This window comes from Erinaceus europaeus, chromosome X, assembly GCF_950295315.1.
Source record: "Erinaceus europaeus chromosome X, mEriEur2.1, whole genome shotgun sequence".
Taxonomy (NCBI): Eukaryota; Metazoa; Chordata; class Mammalia; order Eulipotyphla; family Erinaceidae; genus Erinaceus; species Erinaceus europaeus.
In genome coordinates this window covers 42,842,247-42,863,373 of record NC_080185.1, presented here as the reverse complement: position 1 = coordinate 42,863,373, position 21,127 = coordinate 42,842,247, and the positions used below count along the sequence as shown (strand labels likewise).

Below are 21,127 nucleotides of genomic sequence, written 5' to 3'. Positions count from 1 at the left end.
GGTTGAACCTGGGACATTGGTATCTCAGGCTTCAGAGTCTCTTTGCATAATCATTATGCTATCTACACCGGCCCTTTCTATAAAATGGTTTAACCAGTCATCTGTTGATGGCCTCTGGCTGATCTCTAAGTGGAGTGGGGTAGGCTTAGGGCAACCTCAACTCCCTGTTTCTTGATCCCACCTGCAAAAAAAACCAGAGAAGAGTATGCACTTGGCTTCCAAAGAACCTGTTGACGAGAGATGCTATGGGAGAAAGGAAGCATTTTGCTAGAGGTACTATGAGCTTTGGAGCTCAGTGGCAACATGTAGGGATGACCTGTCTTTTTATTCTCTCCTCACCCTCCCCACCCTAACCAGAGTCAGTATCCTGACCTGTCCTAACAGTATCAGCATCCAGAGGACTAGTCGATTCAGCCACCCAGCTGAATCAAACAGGACTGTCTGATATCCTCCACTGCCCAATGCAGGATGGCTTTAAATCTACAGAAGAAAAAGAAGAAGAAAATGCTGGATACTGTAAGAAGTTCCAACCTCTGCAAGCTGCCCCTGGGGGTTGTGTGGTTAAGGGGATGGGGGTCACAGCCTCCTGAGGGGTTGTAAAGTCAAGAGCACTGTTTTGGACTTCACAGCCACAGGAGGGGAACTGACTAGCACTTCCTGGGTGAGAAGCTCTGTTTATTCACAGTTTACATAAGTGTTCTGAAGAAGACAAGACCAGTGGCCCCAGACTCCTGAGAATGCTTATTGCCTTATCATCTGGGATATTACTCACCCTCTTTGTAGAAAACATTCAACAGTCACCCAGATCAAGAGTCCTCTATTTTTAATTATTTACAGTTTTTGCATTTATTTGATAGAGACAGAGAGAAATCCAGAGGAAAGGAGAAGATGGGAGGGGGAGACAAAGAGAGACACCTACAGTGCTACTTCACCACTTGTGAATCTCCCCCATGCACCCCTCCCCCCACGTGGGGATCACTGATTTAAACCCAGGTCAATGGACGTGATAACATGTGCCCTCAACTGAATGTACCACCATCTGGCCCCTCAGGATTTTTTCTTATATAGCAGTTGATAGACTGGTAGAGCACACATATTACCTTTCATGAGGATCACGGTTCAAGCCCCCAACCTCACCTGCAAGCAGAGGAAGTAAGGACCACAGGGGTGAAACAGTGCTGCAGGTATCTCTTTGTCTCTGTCTCTGTCTCTTGCCTCCTATCAAAACATAAAAACCTGCTGGGATCAGTGGAATCATGTAGGCACAGAGTCCCAGCAGTAGCCTTCATGGGAAAAAAGGAAAACATACATGAAATAACTAAAGAAAATAAGTAGTTGAAACCCAGGAGCTACGTAATCGAGCCTGTTCTCTCTATCTGGAGGTCAAGCTTCCAACTATGGCAAGGTTTCAGAACTCAGCTTAGTTTCTCTCCAAAGAGAGATCTCTCAATCTGGGCAAACCACTTGGAATAGCTGAACTGATCACCAAGTGAAGGGTGCCACCGGAAACAACCTCCCTCTCTAACATTCCTGTCATCCACCTAGCAGAGACATTTAGACACCCAGGGCTTTTTCTTCCTGCTTTTATTTATCTATTTGTTTATTTATTTACTCATTTATTTAATGGCTAGAAACAAAGAGAAATTGAGAGGAAAGGAGGATATAGAGAGGAAGAGAGACACCTGTAGCACCACTTCACAGCTCATGAAGCGTCCCCTCTGTAGGTGGGGACTAGGGGTGTGAACTTGGATCCTTGTGCATTGTAACATATGGGCTCACCCAGGTGCACCAATGCTCAGCTCCTCTTCTATTTCCCCCACTTGAACCACATTGCAGATATGGATGGGGAGCACTGTGGTCTGAGCCCTACTCTTTCTCTCCCTCATGTAGATGAAGGCCAAGAAGGAGGGGCTACACGTTCAGCTCCTGTCTGAAGATGAGAAGGATGTCAGCAAAGCAAAAGCTGTTGAACAGAACAAGTCCAAAAAAGACAGTTCAGGTGAGTAGAGCTTCACATCCATCTTGAAGTGTGTGTTCCAAATCTAACTGCACAGTGTGAGGTGAAAAGGCCTACAAATGGATGGACCCCAGGCCTGCTGGCTCTGGTCCTCAGAAAGCTTCACATTAAAGATGTCTTCAGGTGGCCAGTTGGTGGAAAACCCTGTTAAGAGAACATAACACCATGTTCAAGGTTCTGGGTTCAAGCTCCTGCTCCCTCCCTGCAGGGGTACGTTTCATGACTGGTGAAGCATGTCTGCAGGTATCTCTGTTTTTTTTTTTTCTCTCTCTCTATCTCCTGTGGCCTCTCAATTTCTCTTTGTTCTGTCAAACAAGAATACAGGAAAAAGAAAAAAAAAAAGGTAAAAATTTCCACTGGGAATGGTGAAAATTCCTAGTGCCTGCAACAATAACCCTGTAGCAATTTTTTAAAAAGACTCTATCAAATGTGGTCCTGGACGCTCTGTCTAAATTGCATACTGTACACAATTGACACCTGTGTAGGTTTAGGGCGAGGGTTCAGACTGGCATCCTTGATTTTATTTCAAGGAAATGTCCTTTTAAATCCTTTTTAAATTTTTGTTTATTTATAAAAAGGAAACACTGACTAAACCGTAGGGTAAAAGTGGTACAACTCCACACAATTCCCACCACCAGAACTCTGTATCCCATCCCATCTCCTGATAGCTTTCCTATTTTTTAACCCTCTGGGAGTATGGACCCAAGGTCATTGTGGGATGCAGAAGGTGGAAGGTCTGGCTTCTGTACTTGCTTCCCCGCTGAACATGGGCGTTGACAGGGCGATCCATACTCCCAGCCTGTCTCTCTCTTTCCCTAGTGGGGAAGGCCTCTGGGGAAGCGGGGCTCCAGGACACAAATCATTTTACAGGGTGGTGGTTAACAGTTTCCAGTCCAGTTGTTGACACATGGGTACAAGCTTGCATCCCCTCATCATAAATGTCTGTAATACACTCTCACTCCCAACTTAGGTACTTTTCCATCATTATATACCAGGAGCCAAGTGCTCCCTGCCTCCCATGGGCCTCCCCTCCCTGCCCTCCTTCCCCAGGGTCCTTTGCTTGGGTGCAGTATACCACACCCAGTCCAACTTTCACTTTGTGTTTCCTCTTTCTGTCCTTGTTTCTTAAGTTCCACAAAAGGGGGAGATTGTCCAGTATTCATCCTTCTCTGTTTGGCTGATCTCACTTAACATGGCTCCTTTAACTTGAAGAGTGTTTTGTCTATTAGTTGAACCCTCTCTAAGACAAATGCAAATTCTAAGGTCCTCTAAAAACCCTGGTGTTTGCAAGCATCCCCACAGCGACAGAATCTATCAGGGAAAAAAAAAAATCTCCCAGTGACTTTTATTTAAAAGTTGTTTTTGGTTTCCAGTTGAAAATAATGTCTAGTGGAGTTGTGGGGACAGCATGATGATTCTGTAAAAGACTCCTTCTTATAGCTCTAAGGTCCCAGGTTTAATCCCCAGCATCACCATAAGCCAGAGATGAAGAGCGCTCTGGTCCTTTTTTTCTCTTTCTCATTAAGTAAATGAATATTTTTTAAAAAATGGAAAAAGACCTGGGCTAGCAATGTGATCAGAATGCACGTCCATGGGCATCTGACCTAAGATTCTTTTATACAAGATGCTAGAAAGCAAGAAGTAAAACAGGGGGGAGAATAAACTCCCCCCCAGGTAACTCCTGCTGACCCCTTTCAAAAGAAGGAGTCAATCCCTGCATATGAAATGGAAACTGAGAGAGAACAGAAACACTAATTAGAAAGCTGGCCAAATAGCTCTCCTGGATAGTGTACTGCTTTGCCCTGTGCAAAACCCAGGTTCCAGCCTGGCACCACCACACTGAAGAAAGCTTCAGTACTGTGATATTTCTCTTCTCTCCTCTCCTCTATCCTCTTCTCTCCTTTCCTCTCCTCTCCTCTTCCATTCTTTTCTCTTCTTTTCCCTTCTCTTCTCTTCTTGTCTAGTCTCTTCCCTCCTCTCCTCTCCTCTCCTTTCCCATCCTCTCCTCTTCCCTCCCCATCTCTCCTCTCCTCTTCTCTCCTGTCCTCTTTTCTCTTTTCTCTTGTCTTCTGTCTCTCCATCACTACATTTAAAAAAAGGAAAAAAAAAAAGAAAAAATAATACTAATTAGAACATGAAAATTCTCATCTTCCTATTCCAGCTAAGCTTCCTAAAAGGTGATCATTACCACAAGTGCAAAAAAAAAAAAAATGTTACCCTTTTGATGCCTTTTGATGTGTGTCAGCTAGTGGCGGAGTAGACTATGAGTAAAATGATGTTGGTCCTGGCACAGTATTATGCTTACATTTTAAAATTTTATCTTTATTTATTGGACAGAGATAGCCAGAAATCAGGAGAGAAGGGATATATATATATATATATATATATATATATATATATATAGAGAGAGAGAGAGAGAGAGAGAGAGAGAGAGACTGACTCCTGCGACACTCCTTAGTCACTTGCAAAGATTTCCTCCTGCAGGTAGTAACTGGCTGCTGGAACCCTGGTTCTTCCACATTGTAACATGTGTGCTCAACCAGGTGGGCCACCACCCAGCCCCACAGTATTGTTCTTCTAAGAAGCCAAGACACTAATTTTTTTTCTGGCATTATTTTTACTTGGTACAGATAGTTTGAATGCAGATCAGACCTGTAAGACTGATGTGTGTGATAAAGACAAAGATGAAACTACAAATAAAAGAAACAGAGGAAAAGGATTCAGTTCTTCTTGCATGAGTGAGGATGAATCCAAATGTGAAAGCCTAAAACCATCCAGTTCTGGAATGGACTTTGTTGATGGCGACAGTTTGCTGCCTACTATAAAGACTGCCAAGGAGTGTGCTGTCTTATACCCGGTCGCCGAGCATCAAGACACAGAGCGAGATCCCACTCCACAAGCAGAGACCCCTCCACCTCAGGGGAAGCTGTCTGACACAGAGGATACAGTCAAGAAAGCTGATGATGACGATCTTGAAGTCAGAAATACACCGGTCTCACAACTCATTCCACAAGAGCATGAGGAGAGGGTGGCCCCAGCCCACCCTGAAAGTAGTATTTTCTTTGCTGGAGGTGATCAGTCCATACCCAGGGCTTTTTTACTGTCAATGGAGGAAAACCTGTCTTTACCCCAAGGGGATGACATTTTCTCCATGGTGATGGAATCCCAGCTGTTTTTGGATCCCCCTCCCTCCCCATCTTCAGAAATGGAAGAGATTCCTGGCTTGTGTGTGCAAAGTGAACAGAGCATTAGCAGTGAGAATTCCCTAGAAGACCTACATTCCTGTACATCTATAGAAGAAGAACTGTATGCCTGTGAATCCAGGGAATTAGCAGAGGGAGACCTCTTTGATGAGAGTCTGCCCCAAAAGAGCCTATCTTTGTTCATGGAAAAGCTAGACTCTGAGAATGAATCGCTAGCTTATAACAACATTATGGCAGAAGTGGACAACAGTGACATCAAGCAGCAGGAGCAGGTGGTTCCTGGCTCTGCTCCCCAGACCCCAGAGACCCCTCAAGATGGACCAGAATTCTTTTGCAAAACAGAAAACAACAGTCTGGAGGCCAGCACTGCTGAGTCCACTCCACATTGTGTCACCCAGTCCCTGGGGAAACCGGAAGCTGAGGAGGGACTGGTAGATTCAGAGAAGGGGATTAAATCTGATCAACAGCTGAATTCACAAGTCTCTTTCCAGGCCCTGGAGAATCCAGAAGATAAGGAAGAAGGCATGAATGAATTTAAAAGTCTGCTTGTGGACTCCAACAGCAAGGAGCAGCAGACTCTGGTGCTCACTACCCAGGCTTTGGAGAAATCTGAAGTTGAGGCTTCCTCTGAATTGAGTAGCTACACTGAGAAGTATGAAAGTGGAGTAGACTGGAGCACTTCTGAGGAAGAGCTGCTCCTCCAATACCCTCTGCAGGCTTCAGGGAGGCCGAAACACCACCAAGATGCCTCCACAGCTTCCCTGACTATGGCTGAGGGACAGGATCATCCCAGACAACTGAAAACTGCCACACGGGCTACACAACCCTTTGTGAAGCTGAATGCCCAACATGTCTCCCAGGTCCACAAGGGGGTGCCCACAAAATGGCACAACCCTGTAAAGCCAATGCTTCCTAACCATGCTTTTCAACCACAGGTGAGCTCCAGAGGCAAGCGGCCAGTTTCCCCAGGGTCCAAGAATACATCTGCAGAATGGGGTGTTTCTGTAGAGTCACCCCCTCCCAGACTGCTTTCCAGGCGCCCTATGAGGCCTAAGATGGACCAGCAATGCCCCTCCAGGTCCAGAATAGCGACTCGTAGAGGTGCCACTTGCACCAGATTACTTCCACCCATGTCTGACTCTCAATCTCCAAGGAAATTCAAAACCAGAAAGAAGATTCCTGAAGCCCCAGAGAACTCTGGCTCTGATGACAGTGATCCTGTGGAATCTCTTCTCAGGTCATCTACTTTCAGCTCGATGAGATCCAGACACATGGACACCAAGAGTTCCATCAGTGGTGACAAGAGCACTTCTAAGGATCTGATGGCTCTTAGCCAACACCCCAAACCTTGGACAAGCCCAAGACGGCAGAGAAAGGTTTCTTTCCTAGATGCTGCAGGGTTAGGAGCAAGCTTGGCCAGGAAGCCTCTACTGAGTAGAGTCCCCTTGCATTCCTCAACCACCACTAAAACGCAGAATGTGTTATTGTGTCATGATGGGGCCCCTACTGAGAGTCTGCCCCCTCCAAGTTCTCCACTCTGCATGGGGGCATGTGTGGATCTGCAAACCACAGAGGACACTGCAGTGGAGGAGGGTGTGTATGAGAGGTTGTTATCTTTCAAAGGTCTACCACAGCACCTGATGAAAACAACATTTAAACCACTGAATAAAACCCTCAGTTCCCTGGCTGCTTCTGTAGAGCAGAGGGCAACCAGGCACACATCTCCCAAACACTCCTTCCAACCCCCGATGGGGCCCTGGATCCAGTCACAAGGCTCCAGAGAGCCTGAAAAGATTCCAAATAAGAAAGGCAGATCTCTGGAACCACTAACTACCAGGCATTTTTTCCAACCGTGGGTGAGCTCAGTATTGGAGAAGCAAGTAGCTCTTGGGGGCCCCAACAATCCTGCCCCTGGCTGGGGCAGCTCCATCCAGCCCCATCCTCCCAGGCTACCTGCTCAAAACTTGAGCCCACCCTGGTTGAGGAAGCAAAAGGTTTTAAGCTCCAAGAACACCTGTGATGACTGGCGCCGGCCAGTGAAGCTGATGACATCCAGTCGGTCCTTCCAGTCCTGGCTGACCCCCAAGTTTGACCAACAGATTTTCTCAGGTTTTGAGAGTGTGGCAGCCAAGAAAAACAACTCAGTGGAGAAGGTAGCTCCCATATCAACTTCACAGGCCCTAGTGGGTAAACTAGGTGCCCAGATGCTCCAATCTAGCAGTCCCGAGAGCCAGACCCCAAATTATGATGATGAAGATGAGATAGAGTATGAGGAGGAGGATGACTATGAGGAGGAAGCAGAAGAAGAAGAAGAAGAAGAAGAAGAAGAAGAAGAAGAAGAAGAAGAAGAGGAAGAAGAAGAAGAAGAAGAAGAAGAAGAGGAAGAAGATGTGGATGAGGTCGAGGAGGAGGAGGAAGAGGAAGCATTGGAGGAAGTGGAGGAAGAGGAGGAGGAAGAGGCGGCAGAGGAGGAGCAAGGTGTTTCTCAAGAGGCACTGCCTACCAGACACTTTCCCCGGGTCATCAGAGGCCCCAAGTCAGGATTCCAGAGCCTCGGTGGGGAGGACTATGAGAAGCCTGTGCTCCACAGACAATCTGAGGAGCTCCTGCTCAGGAGTGAGGCTGAGCCGCCACCCTCGCTCAGCTCAGTCATAGGCGAAGGTGAGTCAGAATCCCTGCAGCCTTCCATAAAACCTTCTCAAAGTTTTTTAAAATGTATGGCAGATAAAGTCCTTGCTGAAAGCCCCATGGTGATGGGGGGAGGTCACTTAGATCCTCTGTCTCCAAATTCAGATTCCAAATCCTTGCTGAATCCCAGAGTGGAGAGCAAAGCTTTTGGGACATGGGAAAATGTTAGCATGGAGGAAGGCTTCACACTAAAATATCCCTTAAAGTCCTTGAAGAAAGTTGAACATCTGCGAGACCACCACTTGTCACAATCGGAGAGTACTCCCACAAAATGGAGCACTTCCAAGGAGCAGCTGCCTCCCAGGTCCCTTGACTGGATGTGGGGGAAGGCTGATCCCCAGCACGAAGTCTGCCCCTTGTATTTCGAAAGCTCCCAGGGCCTGTGGGACCAGCCTACAGCACAACCACCTGCCAGGCAGCTTTTCCAAACTGAGCCTGGAACAAATTTCCAGGCTCTGAATTTCTTCCTAGGCTCCCTGACTCTCCGCAGAAAGACAAACACTGCCAAGGAGCGTCAGGATTTCACTGAGCATGGATATCATCGACTACCTTATCCAAGTCCTGTAGGTGACTTATATACCACTGAGGTGACCTATCCTGAAAGTCACCTCCACGGCTGGGCTCAACTTAAAGTGCCACCGATCACCTCAAAGACTAGAAAATACAGTTGCACTTCTGAACATCTCTTTAAGAACATCCTAGATCCTGGCACTAAGCCTGCAAATCTTACCACTACTCCAGTCTGCCAGGCCTTCAGTTCTGAGGCCCCTTCCTCCAAAGAAGAAATCCTTCAGAGTGGGAGTCAAAATGAGGAGCACCATTCCAGTTCTTCCACCTGCAAGACTGAGGTCCAAAACCTATTTGGTATCCGCCTACGCAAAGTCCCATTCACACCCAAGCATAAGGAAGAAAATAAGGAGGAATTGGCCAAACCTTCCTCACTATCTTCAGGCCCCATTATATCTTCCCTGGTGAGAGATCACTCCATGCGAAAGAGTATCTCCCAGGGTTTCCTGGGTGTCCTTGAGAATCAGACCACCACATGCAATTCAACGGAAATACCACAGAGCAGACCAAAATCGGAGACAGCAGATAAGATACCACCTAGCAAGTTCCCAGGTGAGACTTGACCTGCCCAGGTAGTGAGCAGGTATCAATGGAAGGATGGGCTAGATACCCAAGTCTTGAATGGAAGGAGGTCTGTTCTAGCCCTGTGAGGTTAGTTGGAGTTGTTCTGGGAATCCATAAGATTACAAGATGCTAAGTTTGAAAACACAAAGACCCTTAGAAAGAGCGAGGTTCAGAAGACCATGTAGGTCTGGATTCATAGAATGAAATGGTGAACAAAGAAGACACACAATTTAAAAAGAGAGAGAGAGAGAGAAGCTAGAAATTAAGATTCCAAGCTGACTTACTGAACAAAGGGTATCTGTTAACAAGCCAGTGGGCTTAGAAAATCAGCATGGTGGTTGCTTTAATAGACAGGCTAGTGGATGGTGGGGGAGAGGGTACCCCATTCTAGATGAATGGATTTGGAGGTCCATTTTGAGTCATTCCCTTCCCCAAAGAGGTCTTCTTGAGAGTAAGTGTGACTCTTCCCATCCCCCCACCCATGATGGTCTCACAATTTCCTCCCTCCCTCTGGCTCTCACACCTTCCATCAAAATGGAATTCATGCTTTTCTCAGAATGTTTTTCCATGGGGGGTGCAGGTGGTGGCACACCTGTTCAATGCACATATGACTATGTGCAAGGACCCACATTTTAGCCCCAACTTCCCAGTTGCAGAGGGAAGCTCCCTAAGCAGTGAAGCTGGTCTGCAGCTCTCTCTCTCTCTCTCTCTCTCTCTCTCTCTCTCTCTCTCTCTCTCTCTCTCTCTTCTCAATTGCTCTCTGTCTTATCAAATAAAATAGAAAGAGAAAAATGGCCATCAGGAGTGGTGAATTTCTAACACACCAAACCCCAGTGATAACTCTGGTAGCAATTTCAAAGAATGTTGTAACTCACATGCACTGTGCTAGCTCTGGCTACTGGTACTGCCGAGGATCAAACCTGGGTTCTCTCACAAGCAAGTCCTATGTGTTGTCATTGGACTGTCTCCCTGGAGACATCATGCTGATTTTCTAAGCCCACTGGCTTGTTAACAGATACCCTTTGTTCAGTAAGTCAGCTTGGAATCTTAATTTCTAGCTCCTCTCTCTCTCTCTCTCTCTCTCTCTCTCTCTCTCTCTCTCTATTGTGCGTCTTCTTTGTTCACCATTTCATTCTATGAATCCAGACCTACGTGGTCTTCTGAACATCGCTCTTTCTAAGGGTCTTTGTGTTTTCAAACTTAGCATCTTGTAACCTTGTGGATTCCCACAACAACTCCAACTAACCTCACAGCTGTAGCAGAGACTAGGAGATGAAGAATATTCTATGGTTTTTCCCGGTTGGAGGAATGGCATCAATGAATGACCTGATCCTCTGGCATTTGGGAATTTTGCCCAGCCTACTCAGAAGCCATTGCCTTTCTATGTTTGGAGACCAGGAAGGAAGGGTCCAGTCAAGGGACATCACTTCGGCTTTGAGGAATAACTTACCAACCCACTGGATGTCTGCCTTACCAAGTTTGGGGAGAGGAGCTCTCACAAGAAGGGGGCTGTGCTATAGGTGAAATGTTCATTTTCATAGGCCAGCTAGTGGACACCCCATGTAGAGCACTTCTGTGGGGAGCTCACACTGCTGTTCTCACACTTTACTGCAGACTCTTTTCTCTAAGACCTTTTGTTCCTTTCTCAGCTAAGCCTGCTCACAAGGCAGATCAAACCACCTCAAAACCATCTGCGTTGGCCACGACAAAACAGAGGCAGAAGAGTCCACTGTCCCCACTTCCTATGAGAGAGCCACGACTCAGGAAGAAACACACATCTAAAACTGAAACTAAGGATTATGGGGTAAGTTCTGGGGAAGCCCAGAAAACACTTCAATTGGTTGCTAGAGTCACAGATTAAATTTACACCAGGAACTCTGACAGAGAAGCGATTCCCAATCTCTTAATTGGGTTGGGGGGGCAATGATCAAGTTAGGGGAGTCTTTTCTTAAAATATTTTTTTATTTATTTTATTTGAATGAGAGTGATAGAAAAAAGACAAGAGCACTGTTCAATTCTGGTTATGCTTTTGTTTGGGATTGGAATTGGGATCTTGGAACCTAATACATGAAAATCTTTTGAATATCCATTGTGCTATCTCCCCAGCCCTTGATGGGATTAAAAAAACTATTCAGTGTAGTTTGGATAATTTTAATGCCAATATTCATTCAATATTTTTCTCTTTTATTTGTTTAAAATCTTTCTTAAGTTTTTACAGAATATATATATATATATATATATATGGAGAGAGAGAGATACCCATACATTGCTTCACTGCTCTTGAAGCTTTCCCTTTGCAGGTGTACCCTTAGGGTTTGAACTCAGATCCTTGCACATAGTGTGTATGCGCTCAACCGAGTGTGCCATTGCCCCTTTCTCTTTTAATTTTTTCCTATCTAGTTTTAGTCTACAAGACAGGGGACTCTTCAGAGGAAACAGTTTGCTTTGCTATTATACAGTATTTCCCTGATGAAAGTGTGTAATGTTAAAGACTATACAGATCTGTAACAGTGTAATGAATGTGAGGAGATTTTATAAGTCAACCCCTATCTTAGACCTTCTAAAGCAAGATGCCATGAAATTGGTTTAAGAAATAAGTTATTTTGTAGAATCCACAGGTAATGCCTAGGATGAGAGGTAAGTAACTATCCTTCCAGTTAACACACACGCACACGCGCACACACACACACACACACACACACACACACACACACACACACACACACACACATACACACACCACAAATTTAAGAAAGTTGAAATGGGTTCCTATCACACATACTTTCATGTCCTATTTCATTTATGGTTACCTTTTAAATAATTTTTTAAATATTTATTTCCCTTTTGTTGCCCCTGTTTTTTTATTGTTGTTGTTATTGATGTCATCGTTGGATAGCACAGAGAGAAATGGAGAGAGGACGGGAAGACAGAGAGGGAGAGAGAAAGATAGACACCTGAAGACCTGATTCACCGCCTGTGAAGTGACTCCCATGCAGGTGGGGAGCCAGGGGCTCAAACCAGATCCAGAACCAGAACTAAGTAGAGTGCACATGTCACAATGTGCAGACTTCTGTGTTCAAGTCCCTGCTCCTCACCTGCTGGGTTAGGGGTGGGGCTTCCTGAGTGGTAAAGCTGTGCTGCATTTCTCTCTCTCTCTCTCTCATCATGATTTCTCTCTATTTGTATATAATACATAATAAATGAATAAAAATGTTAAAAAGAGAAAGTATTAAAATGCAGATCCTAGGGGCCAGGTGGTGATGCACCTAGTTGAGTGCACATGTTACAGTGCACAAGGACCCAGGTTCGAGTTCCCAGTCCTCACCTGCAGGGTGAAAGCTTCATGAGTGGTGAAGCAGTGCTGCAGGTGTCTCTCTGTCCCTCTTACTCTCTATATCCCCCCTTCCTTCTTGATTTCTGGCTATCTCTATAAAATAAATAAAGATAATAAAAAAATTTAAATGTAGATCCTGGCCAGTGAGCTAGCTTATGTAAGAGTGTACTTGCTTTACCATTCTCATACCTATGTCTAGGTGTGACCTTCACTGCACTGGAGGAAGCTTCATTACTGTTGTGTCTCTCTCACTCTTCCTATCTGTCTTGGGGCTTGTACCTTGAGGTCCTTCTGTCTGAAATACTCAGCCTGGAGTGGTAAAGCCCCAGTCAAGACCCAAAATTAAAAATGAAAGAAAAAAAGAATGAAAAGAAATAAAGTAAGAACAAATGGATGGGATCCAGGTGGTGGCACATCTGGTTGAGTGAACATGTTACAATGCACAAGGACCCAGGTTCCAGCCCCCAGTCCCCACCTGCAGTGGAGAATGCTTTGCAAGTGGTGAAGCAGTATTGCAGATGTCTGTCTCTCCCTCTCTATCACCCTCTTCCCTCTTGATTTCTGGCTGTCTCTATCCAATAAATAAAAATAAAGATAGTAAAAAAATTAAGAAAAAAGAATAAATGGATGAATGGAATAAGAAAGAAGGAAGAATGAAAGGAAGGAAAAGCCTTTTGACATAACTGCTGAAAATTGCCTCAAACCAATTTAACAAGTTTGTACTTGTTATATCAAGAGTTATATATGTCAGAGTACACAAGGGCCAAGTTCATCTTGATTTATAACTCCTTGATGTGAAAAAAATAAACAAGACTATATAGTTAATTAAGAATAGTTGTGAGGTGATTTTGAGCAGCTTAAACTGTACAATCTTAAAAACATAGATCACTGTCTAATGCAAGCAGTGTTTCGAGTCAAATGTTGGCAAGTTTTGCTAAGCAGATAGCCTATGGTTCACACTTCAGTTACTTGATAGGATTTTCTTGACATAGTCACATTCTGTTAGCTTGCTGTTACATGCTGGGCCTGAGGACATTCTCAAGTTAACTGATCCTCCTATGAGCCAGTCCACATGATTTGTATGATTACACAGCCCCCTTTCTTCCGTATCTAAATGGTGGTAAGCTGGAAGCAGCTTAGGTATTGCAAAGCATGCTCTCTACCACTGAGCTACATCCCCTTCCTGTAGCAGCTTAGGTATTGCAAACCTCAATTCTGAGCTTAGAGACCCCCAGGATCACTTGTTCTATCCTCTCTGTCCTCAACCACTCTCCCCTCCCTCTTTTCTTGTGATTATTATTGACCTCATAGTGCTCTGGATGGGGCTTGAAACTTGTGGTCTTCTGAATATATGGTTTTGGTGTTTTCATGTTAGCTCTAACAAACTTTCTCTCTTCATTTTTGTATTGAAGGGAGGTATTCCTCAGTACATCAAACCAAGAAAGAATCCCACTTCAAAAACTAAGAAAAAGGAGAAGACAGTATATCTGAAGCCACTCAAACCTATCAAAACTGGTAAATAAAAATAAACAAAGAAAAAACCCACCCTTAGTCCCCCCCCCCAATATAGCCCTGCCTGGCACAATGTTGAGACATAGTTACAATTTTAAATGTAGTTATTGCATATGACACACACACCCCTCAAAAATAATAATAAGCCTTGGGATTCTACCATGACTCCTCCATTGGATAAAGATACTGGCTAGGATTGTGAAAATTCCAATGTAGAACTGTTACAAGTTCAGTGTGTAACTTTCTGGGGTAGGAGGCTTGGGTCTTCCATTCCCCCATCAAGAAAGATGTATAGGAACAAAGCTGTGGCCACTCCTGAAACATTCCTGAGATTAGCAAACAAGAGAAAAGATCCATGCTACTTTGAGGTTGTAATAAAGCAGTAGTTTCTCTCTTGCATTCCCAGTGAAACTATTGAACATCAGCCAATTTAAAGTCCTAGTGGTACTCAAGTCTTGTTTGCTTGGTTTTTGTTTTATGAGGTAGAATAACCCAAATTGAAGGATGGCCTATTTGGGGCTTGTGCCCCAGGTCCCTTATAAGTAGGCAGGGCATGTGGTAGGGTAGATAGTATAACTGAATGTTTAATAAAAGAAGATTTTGATGTCTCAGGCAGTTTCTGGGCTGGGTCTGCTTTAAGCAGAGGTGGTTGTCCTAGTGCTCACCTCTGAAGGCAGGACCTCGTTCCACTGTTGCTGAATCTGGCCAATCTTCCATGCTTTGTCCAACTCTTAGCCCTTCTGAAGCATCTCTTCCCATGTGGAGGTGATCTGCACAGTGTCCCCAAGCACCTTGTCCTTTCCCACTACCGTCTCACTTTCCTGCTCTCCAACGCTGCATGTACTGTCTTCCCCGTGTTACCTAGGACTCGTTTCACTGTATTCTCAGCTTGCTTTCATTTTTGTTTTATTTCCCTTTACTTTTCATTACTGCAGCTTCACAGCTCCAGGCTGATTTTCTTTTCCATATAGGGTAGTAGAGACAGAGAGAGGGAGACAGAGGGAAAGACAGCACAGCACTAAAACTTCCTTCAGTGCAGTGGGGGCCAGGCTCAAACCAGAGCTGGGCCTATGAAAAAGCATGTGTACTGTCCACTTGAGTTATCTTATTAGACCAGTGTATTTATGTTCATTAGAGCCTTGCTCAGCTCTGGCTTTGGTGGTGCCAGGGATTGAACCCAGAACCTTGGCCTCTTAGGAATGAAAGTCTGTTGTGTAATCCACTATGCTATATCCCCAGCCCTGACCTGTCAGCTATTTATTTATGTGTTTATTTGCCACCAGGGTTATCTCTAGGGCTCTGTGTCTGTATAACAGTACTACTACTGGTTATCATGTTTTATTTCTGTTTTTGATACACGTGAGAGACAGAGAAAGGGAGATTGGGAGGGAAGAGAAGGGGGACCAGGAGGTGGAGGAGACACAGAGGTGAGACACTTGCAGCACTGCTCCACTGCTCATGAAGATTCCTTCTTGTAAGTGGGGTCTAGGGATTTGTACCCAGGTCCTTGTGCATGTTAATGTGTGTGCCACCAGCTGGCCCCTTTGAATCACTTAAAAGGCCTATTCTATTCCTTTTGTATTCTGAGCAGAAGTATGAGAGATAGGGAGATGAAAGTTGAAAAATTGCCATGCTGGACAGGAGTTAGTAGACTCATCCATTCACCTACTCATCAGTAATGCTGTAGCCAGGAAGGTTTGTACCTCAGCAGGAGCAGGATAACTGAATGATGAATCTATACCATGCTATCTTTGCCATCTCTTATCCACTCATGCAGAAATTAAACTGTGAATGTCGACACTACTGTGTGAGTCTGGAATAGCATCCTCATAGCTATGAATCGTCTGATGGGGACTGTACTCCTGTCAGACTTTTAAAAAATTTTTTTATTCATAAGAAGGAAAAATTGACTAAGCCATAGGATAAGAGGGGTACAACTCTACACAATTCCCACCACCAGAACTCTGTATCCCATCCCTTTCCCTGATAGCTTTCCTATTCTTTAACCCTCTGGGAGTATGGACCCAAGGTCATTGTGGGATGCAGAAAAGTGGAAGGTCTGGCTTCTGTAATTGCTTCCCTGCTGAACATGGGACTTGAAAGTTTGATTAATACTCCCAGCCCTGTCAGCCTTTTTTTTTTTTTTTTTTTTTTTACCTCTCACAGTGTGTTCCAATAATCTACTGAGCCATTTAAAATGACAGACTCCCTTGGTCCCTTTGCTAAAGCTTCTGCTTCACTTACTTCAGCAAATGGCATACAAATTGTATTTTTTTAGATTTTATTCTTTGAAGGGGGAGGGAGGGGGGGCAGGAGGGAGGGAGGGAGGGAGACAGACAGAGAGAGAGAGAGAGAGAGAGAGAGAGAGAGAGAGACCAAGCACTGAATATTCCTTGACTGCTGTGGGTGCTGGGCTCAGACCTGCAAGGCACACTTGGCAAAGCAGCACACTATTCAAGTGAGATATTTTATCAGCTTCATTGGTATTTTTAAACAAGACCTGAGTGACTGTAATGTGCAGCTAGATTTCAAAACCACTGGTTGGGTCTAAAGCATGCAGTCACTCAACTGTAAAACAAGGATGAAGGAGGGAGAGAATAAAATTGGAGGATAATGGACTGGGGAGCGACCATAATGGTTATGCAAAAAGACTTTTTTAAAGTTTTTATTTATAAAATGGGAACACTGACAAGACCATGGGATAAGAGTGGTACAATTCCACATAATTACCACCACCAGAACTCCATATCCCACCCCCTCCCTTGATAATGTGCCAGACATGGACCTTTTGTATGGCCCAGTAATACCTCTCCTAGGGATATACCCCAAGGACTCCATAACACCCAACCAAAAAGATATGTGTTCACCTATGCTCATAGCAGCACAATTCTTCTTTAAATTTATTTATAAAAAGGAAATACTGATAAAACCATAGGATAAGAGGGGTACAACTCCATACAATTCCCACCACCAGAATTCCGTATCCCATCCCCTCCCTTGACAACTTTCCTATTCTTTAACCTCCTAGAAGTATGGACCCAAGGTCATTGTGAGATGCAGAAGGTGGAAGGTCTGCCTTCTGTAACTGCTTCCCCACTGAACATGGGCATTGACAGGTCAATCCATACTCCCAGCCTGCCTCTATCTTTCCCTAGTTGGGCGGGGATCTAGGAAATCAGGTCTCCAGGACACATTGGTGGGGTTGTCTGCCAGGGAAGTCTGGTTGGCATCATGCTAGTATCTGGAGCCTAGTGGCTGAAAGAAGAGTTTTCATATAAAGATAAATAAGTTGTTGACTAATCATAAACCTAAAGGCTAGAGTCATGCAGATGAAGAGTTGGGGGTGTCTCTGTTTTGTAGATAGCTGGTAGGCATATTTTAGTTATATTCTAACGGGCCTATGGCTATAAACCTTGAAGCAACCCAGGTGCCCAACAATAGATGAATGGCTGAGAAAGCTGTGGTGTATATACACAATGAAATACTACACAGCTAATAAGCACAGGGAACCCACCTTCTAAGACTTATTCTTTAACCATCTGGGAGCATGGACCAAGGATCTTTATTGGGGTGCAGAAGGTGGAATGTCTGACTTCTATAACTGCTTCCACACTAAACATGGTCGTTGACAGGTTGATCCATACTCCCAGCTTGTCTCTCTCTTCCCTAGTGGGTCAGGTATCTGGACATAAATTATGGCAAGGTCTTGTATGATACAGCAAATACTTACAGTGGGGTTTGCAAAGTTAACACAATTGCCAAATGATTTGGTTATAGCTATAACTATCTATTGTTTTCTTAAACCCTAAGACAGCAGGAACCTTCCCCTTTGTCTATAAAGCCCATTATTTCTCTCAGTCCTAAAACCACTAGGGTGAAGCTCATTTTCCTGCATACTTCTCCCAATTCATACCAACTACTACTGCACCTGCTGATCCCAACCTAATCAATGCCAACTTTTTTAGCCACTCATCTGTTGTTGGGCATCTAGGTTGCTTCCAGGTTTTGTCTTGACAAACCGCTTAGATTGTCCTCCACCACCATGGACCAGGACCTGAAAGCCCTCCCTCCATAGCTGCTGCTGGTGCTGCTACTTCTTCTCTTTCTCCTTCTCCTCCTCCTCCTCCTCAAATTTGACACAATCTATTTGTACTGGCGTAGAGTTGGGAAATCTGTCTCTCTTTCCATCCCTGCCTCCCTCTTTTTCTTAAATAAATTAATTAACAACTGTGGATGAAAAAGAATAAGAAAAGCTGAACAGACACCATGTTTTCTCTATAAACAGACCATATTTTCTCTTCGGTCTCTGTTCCAAAGTACCAAAAAATCCAATCATAGCCACACAAAAGTGGCAGTGGCAGCTGTAGGTATTACCTGTCAAGACATCCCGGGTCCAGGCCCCTTGGGTCACAGCGGTATTGATTTCACCCCTTTGACATACCCCCCCTGCTCATGGACACCCACTGACTTATAGAAGTCAAAGGAAGCCTGAAAGGATGAGGAGTCCCCTGGGCCTGCATAAACAAGCCTCAGCCTCTTTAGACACTAACTGTGTTGTTTCTTTCTTGTGTGTTATTAGATATAATTCCAATAGGCTTTGCAGATAAGCAACTCCAGCTGCCTAGCAAGGAGAAGGAAACCAGACTATCTGAAATGCTTCCCACCACAGATCGAGAATCTTCTGATGATGTTGAACAGGACGAGTCCATCTGGATTTCCCTCGCCAAGAAGAATGCCAAAGCATGGAGCCAGAAAAATGAAAAAATGCAATAAATTGCTCCTGGGTGGCACTTCAATAACTGCCAGTAGTTATACTATTGCCTTGTAGTGATTTATTTACAATAACCACTTCTCATTAAGCAAAAGTGCCTTAGAAGTCAGATTTAAAGCTCATAAGCAAGTGAAGGAGACAAAGGACAGGAATGATATCTGTCCCCCAGCATAATCACCACCAGCACTTGAGACCCCAGCATCTCCCCTTAAAAATGACGTAAACTAGTTGCACTGCTATAGAATTAGGAAATCCTTACTTTGGACAATGGGCCTTAGCAGGGAGACAGCCACAACTCTTTGTTGGAGCAGTTAAAGAGGCAATCTTTTCCCATGATTGAATCAGTGAACTCTGATGGCTTGGCTGAAGGAAAGGCCTTTTAGGTGTCATGAGTCTAGTTAAACGCTACTATTCTATTGGTGGCTGATGCCAGTTTTGCAAAGGTTCCTAGATGAGCTGGTGAAAGAGAAAATTCCGGGTCTCCAAGAAAAATGTTCAGAGCCACCGCCCCAACAACTAGCCCACTGCCCTTTGAACTCCTTCCTTGCATCTTTGGTTGGGTAGGACAAACACCTAGGAAGGACTTTGATACCAAACTCTATCTGCACTTGTCTCCTACCAACCTGTCTCAGGTTACACCTCCCAACCAGACAGAACACTTCTTGGGGACCACCAGACTCCCAATGAATGGCTAGTCCTTAGCATTCATACACTTGCCTAATAGCAAAACGACTTTCTCCAGTTGTACAGGAATATGCCTGAAGTCCTATCCTTAAGCCCTTAAGACCCCAGTGAAATTTAAAGCCCTTTTTGTTAAGCCCTTAAGACCCCAGTTAAGCCCTTAAGACCCCAGTGAAATTTAAAATTCTGAAAATGCCAAAAGCAGTGTTTTAAATCTGGCAGAGGACACACTCAGTCACCAGCACTGCTAAGCAAGTCTGGGGCCACTGGAGAAATGTCCTCCTCCCTGGTTCCAGTGTTAATGTGTCAATGTCCTTATAGCCCAGTTGCTGCTTCCCTTCCCAAGGCACCCCCTGCCTCCTAAGTTTGTCACTCAAAGTCAGATTGCACGCCACCCCAAATCCAAGACATAATGAACTATCTGCTAACTTCACCCTTAAGTGATTGAATCAGATATCCACACCCTCTTTCCCATTGTCTCACACCATCATTAGGTTTGTTTTGTTTTGTGGTAGCATCACCACCTCTTTAGGCACTCTCAGACAGAGAAGTGAAGATGCAGGCACCTTCTCCATGGGATTCTGTTGGCTAATTGTCATCTCTAAGACACACGCCAAATCCATCCAGGTTCACTGGAGGTTTGCAAAGCTTCCTTGCCAAGTCTTCTGCCCATATTACATCCATCCAAACCGACCAAGCTCTACAAGACAGCTCAAAATTGATGCCTAGACTCTAACTCGTTCATTTTCTTAAAGACCCAGAAATGTCTTCTCAAGAAACCTCTCAATTTGCCTGTCTTTGTTATCCTGGAACTACTTAAACACATATGCAGACCTGGACATGTACTGGAACCTTTAAATTCTGAGTGAAATGGCTGCTGGATTTGGCTGGTTGTGTGATGTGATCATGTGATCAGTCCACAGGCTGAATTTCCCATTTTCTCCAAAAATGGTTATGACACTTTAACTTAGCTTTCTTGACAATGAGAATCTTCTGATTGACTGAGTTTTAATTTGTTTCCCTCCCCATAGTGAATATTCCATGTAGGTAGATGTCCTTTACCCAGGAAGTTCTAGCAAATCAATCATTACACATTACTTTTTTTTTCAGCATGAGCCTCAGATTATTTAGAGAGCATGAGCTCTCTCTGATTTCTTTTCCATGGGTAACAACAGAAGCTGTGTTTTTAATGAAAGAGGTTCAGTTTTTTTTAAGTCTAAGAATATTTGTTACAACATAAAAATATATAGCACTCATCAAGGTAAAATTGATTGTGTCTGGGATCCATATAAAATTATCAGGCATGTACAGGAAGAAGAACGCGCTACTTCAAATGTGGACAAAAAATAAATCTATTGAAAGAGACATAAAAAGAAAATATTGAATGAATAGGTTCATATATAAAATATTTTATTATAGACCTTAAACTATATTATAAAGCCATCATAATCAAAACAGCATGGTACTGGAACAAAAATAGGCACACAGACCAGTGGAACAGAATTGAAAGCCCAGAAGTAAATCCCAACACCTATGGGCATCTAATCTTTGATAAGGGGGCCCAAAGGATTAAATGGAAAAAGGAGGCTCTCTTCAATAAATGGTGCTGGGAAAACTGGGTTGAAACATGCAGAAGAATGAAATTGAACCACTTTATCTCACCAGAAAAAAAATCAACTCCAAATGGATCAAAGACCTAGATGTCAGACCAGAAACAATCAAATACTTAGAGGAAAACATTGGTAAAACACTTTCCCACATACACCTCAAGGACATCTTTGATGAATCAG

The 21,127-nt window shown here is 44.2% G+C and overlaps 2 protein-coding genes across 2 annotated transcripts; both read left to right on the top strand.

Moving 5' to 3' along the window:
* The first annotated feature begins 433 nt into the window (after positions 1 to 433).
* Positions 434 to 5,985, top strand: LOC132535744 (acrosomal protein KIAA1210-like). Its single transcript, XM_060182652.1, has 4 exons — positions 434 to 516; positions 1,891 to 1,999; positions 4,648 to 5,872; positions 5,937 to 5,985. Exons 1-4 carry the CDS (start codon positions 469 to 471, stop codon positions 5,983 to 5,985), a joined length of 1,431 nt encoding a protein of 476 aa, XP_060038635.1. The 5' UTR covers positions 434 to 468.
* A 97-nt stretch (positions 5,986 to 6,082) lies between these two features.
* On the top strand, positions 6,083 to 18,684 carry LOC132535934 (acrosomal protein KIAA1210-like). The gene is made up of 4 exons (XM_060183561.1): positions 6,083 to 9,027; positions 10,689 to 10,843; positions 13,786 to 13,888; positions 18,465 to 18,684. Exons 1-4 carry the CDS (start codon positions 6,126 to 6,128, stop codon positions 18,656 to 18,658), a joined length of 3,354 nt encoding a protein of 1,117 aa, XP_060039544.1. The 5' UTR covers positions 6,083 to 6,125; the 3' UTR covers positions 18,659 to 18,684.
* The last annotated feature ends 2,443 nt before the right edge of the window (positions 18,685 to 21,127 follow it).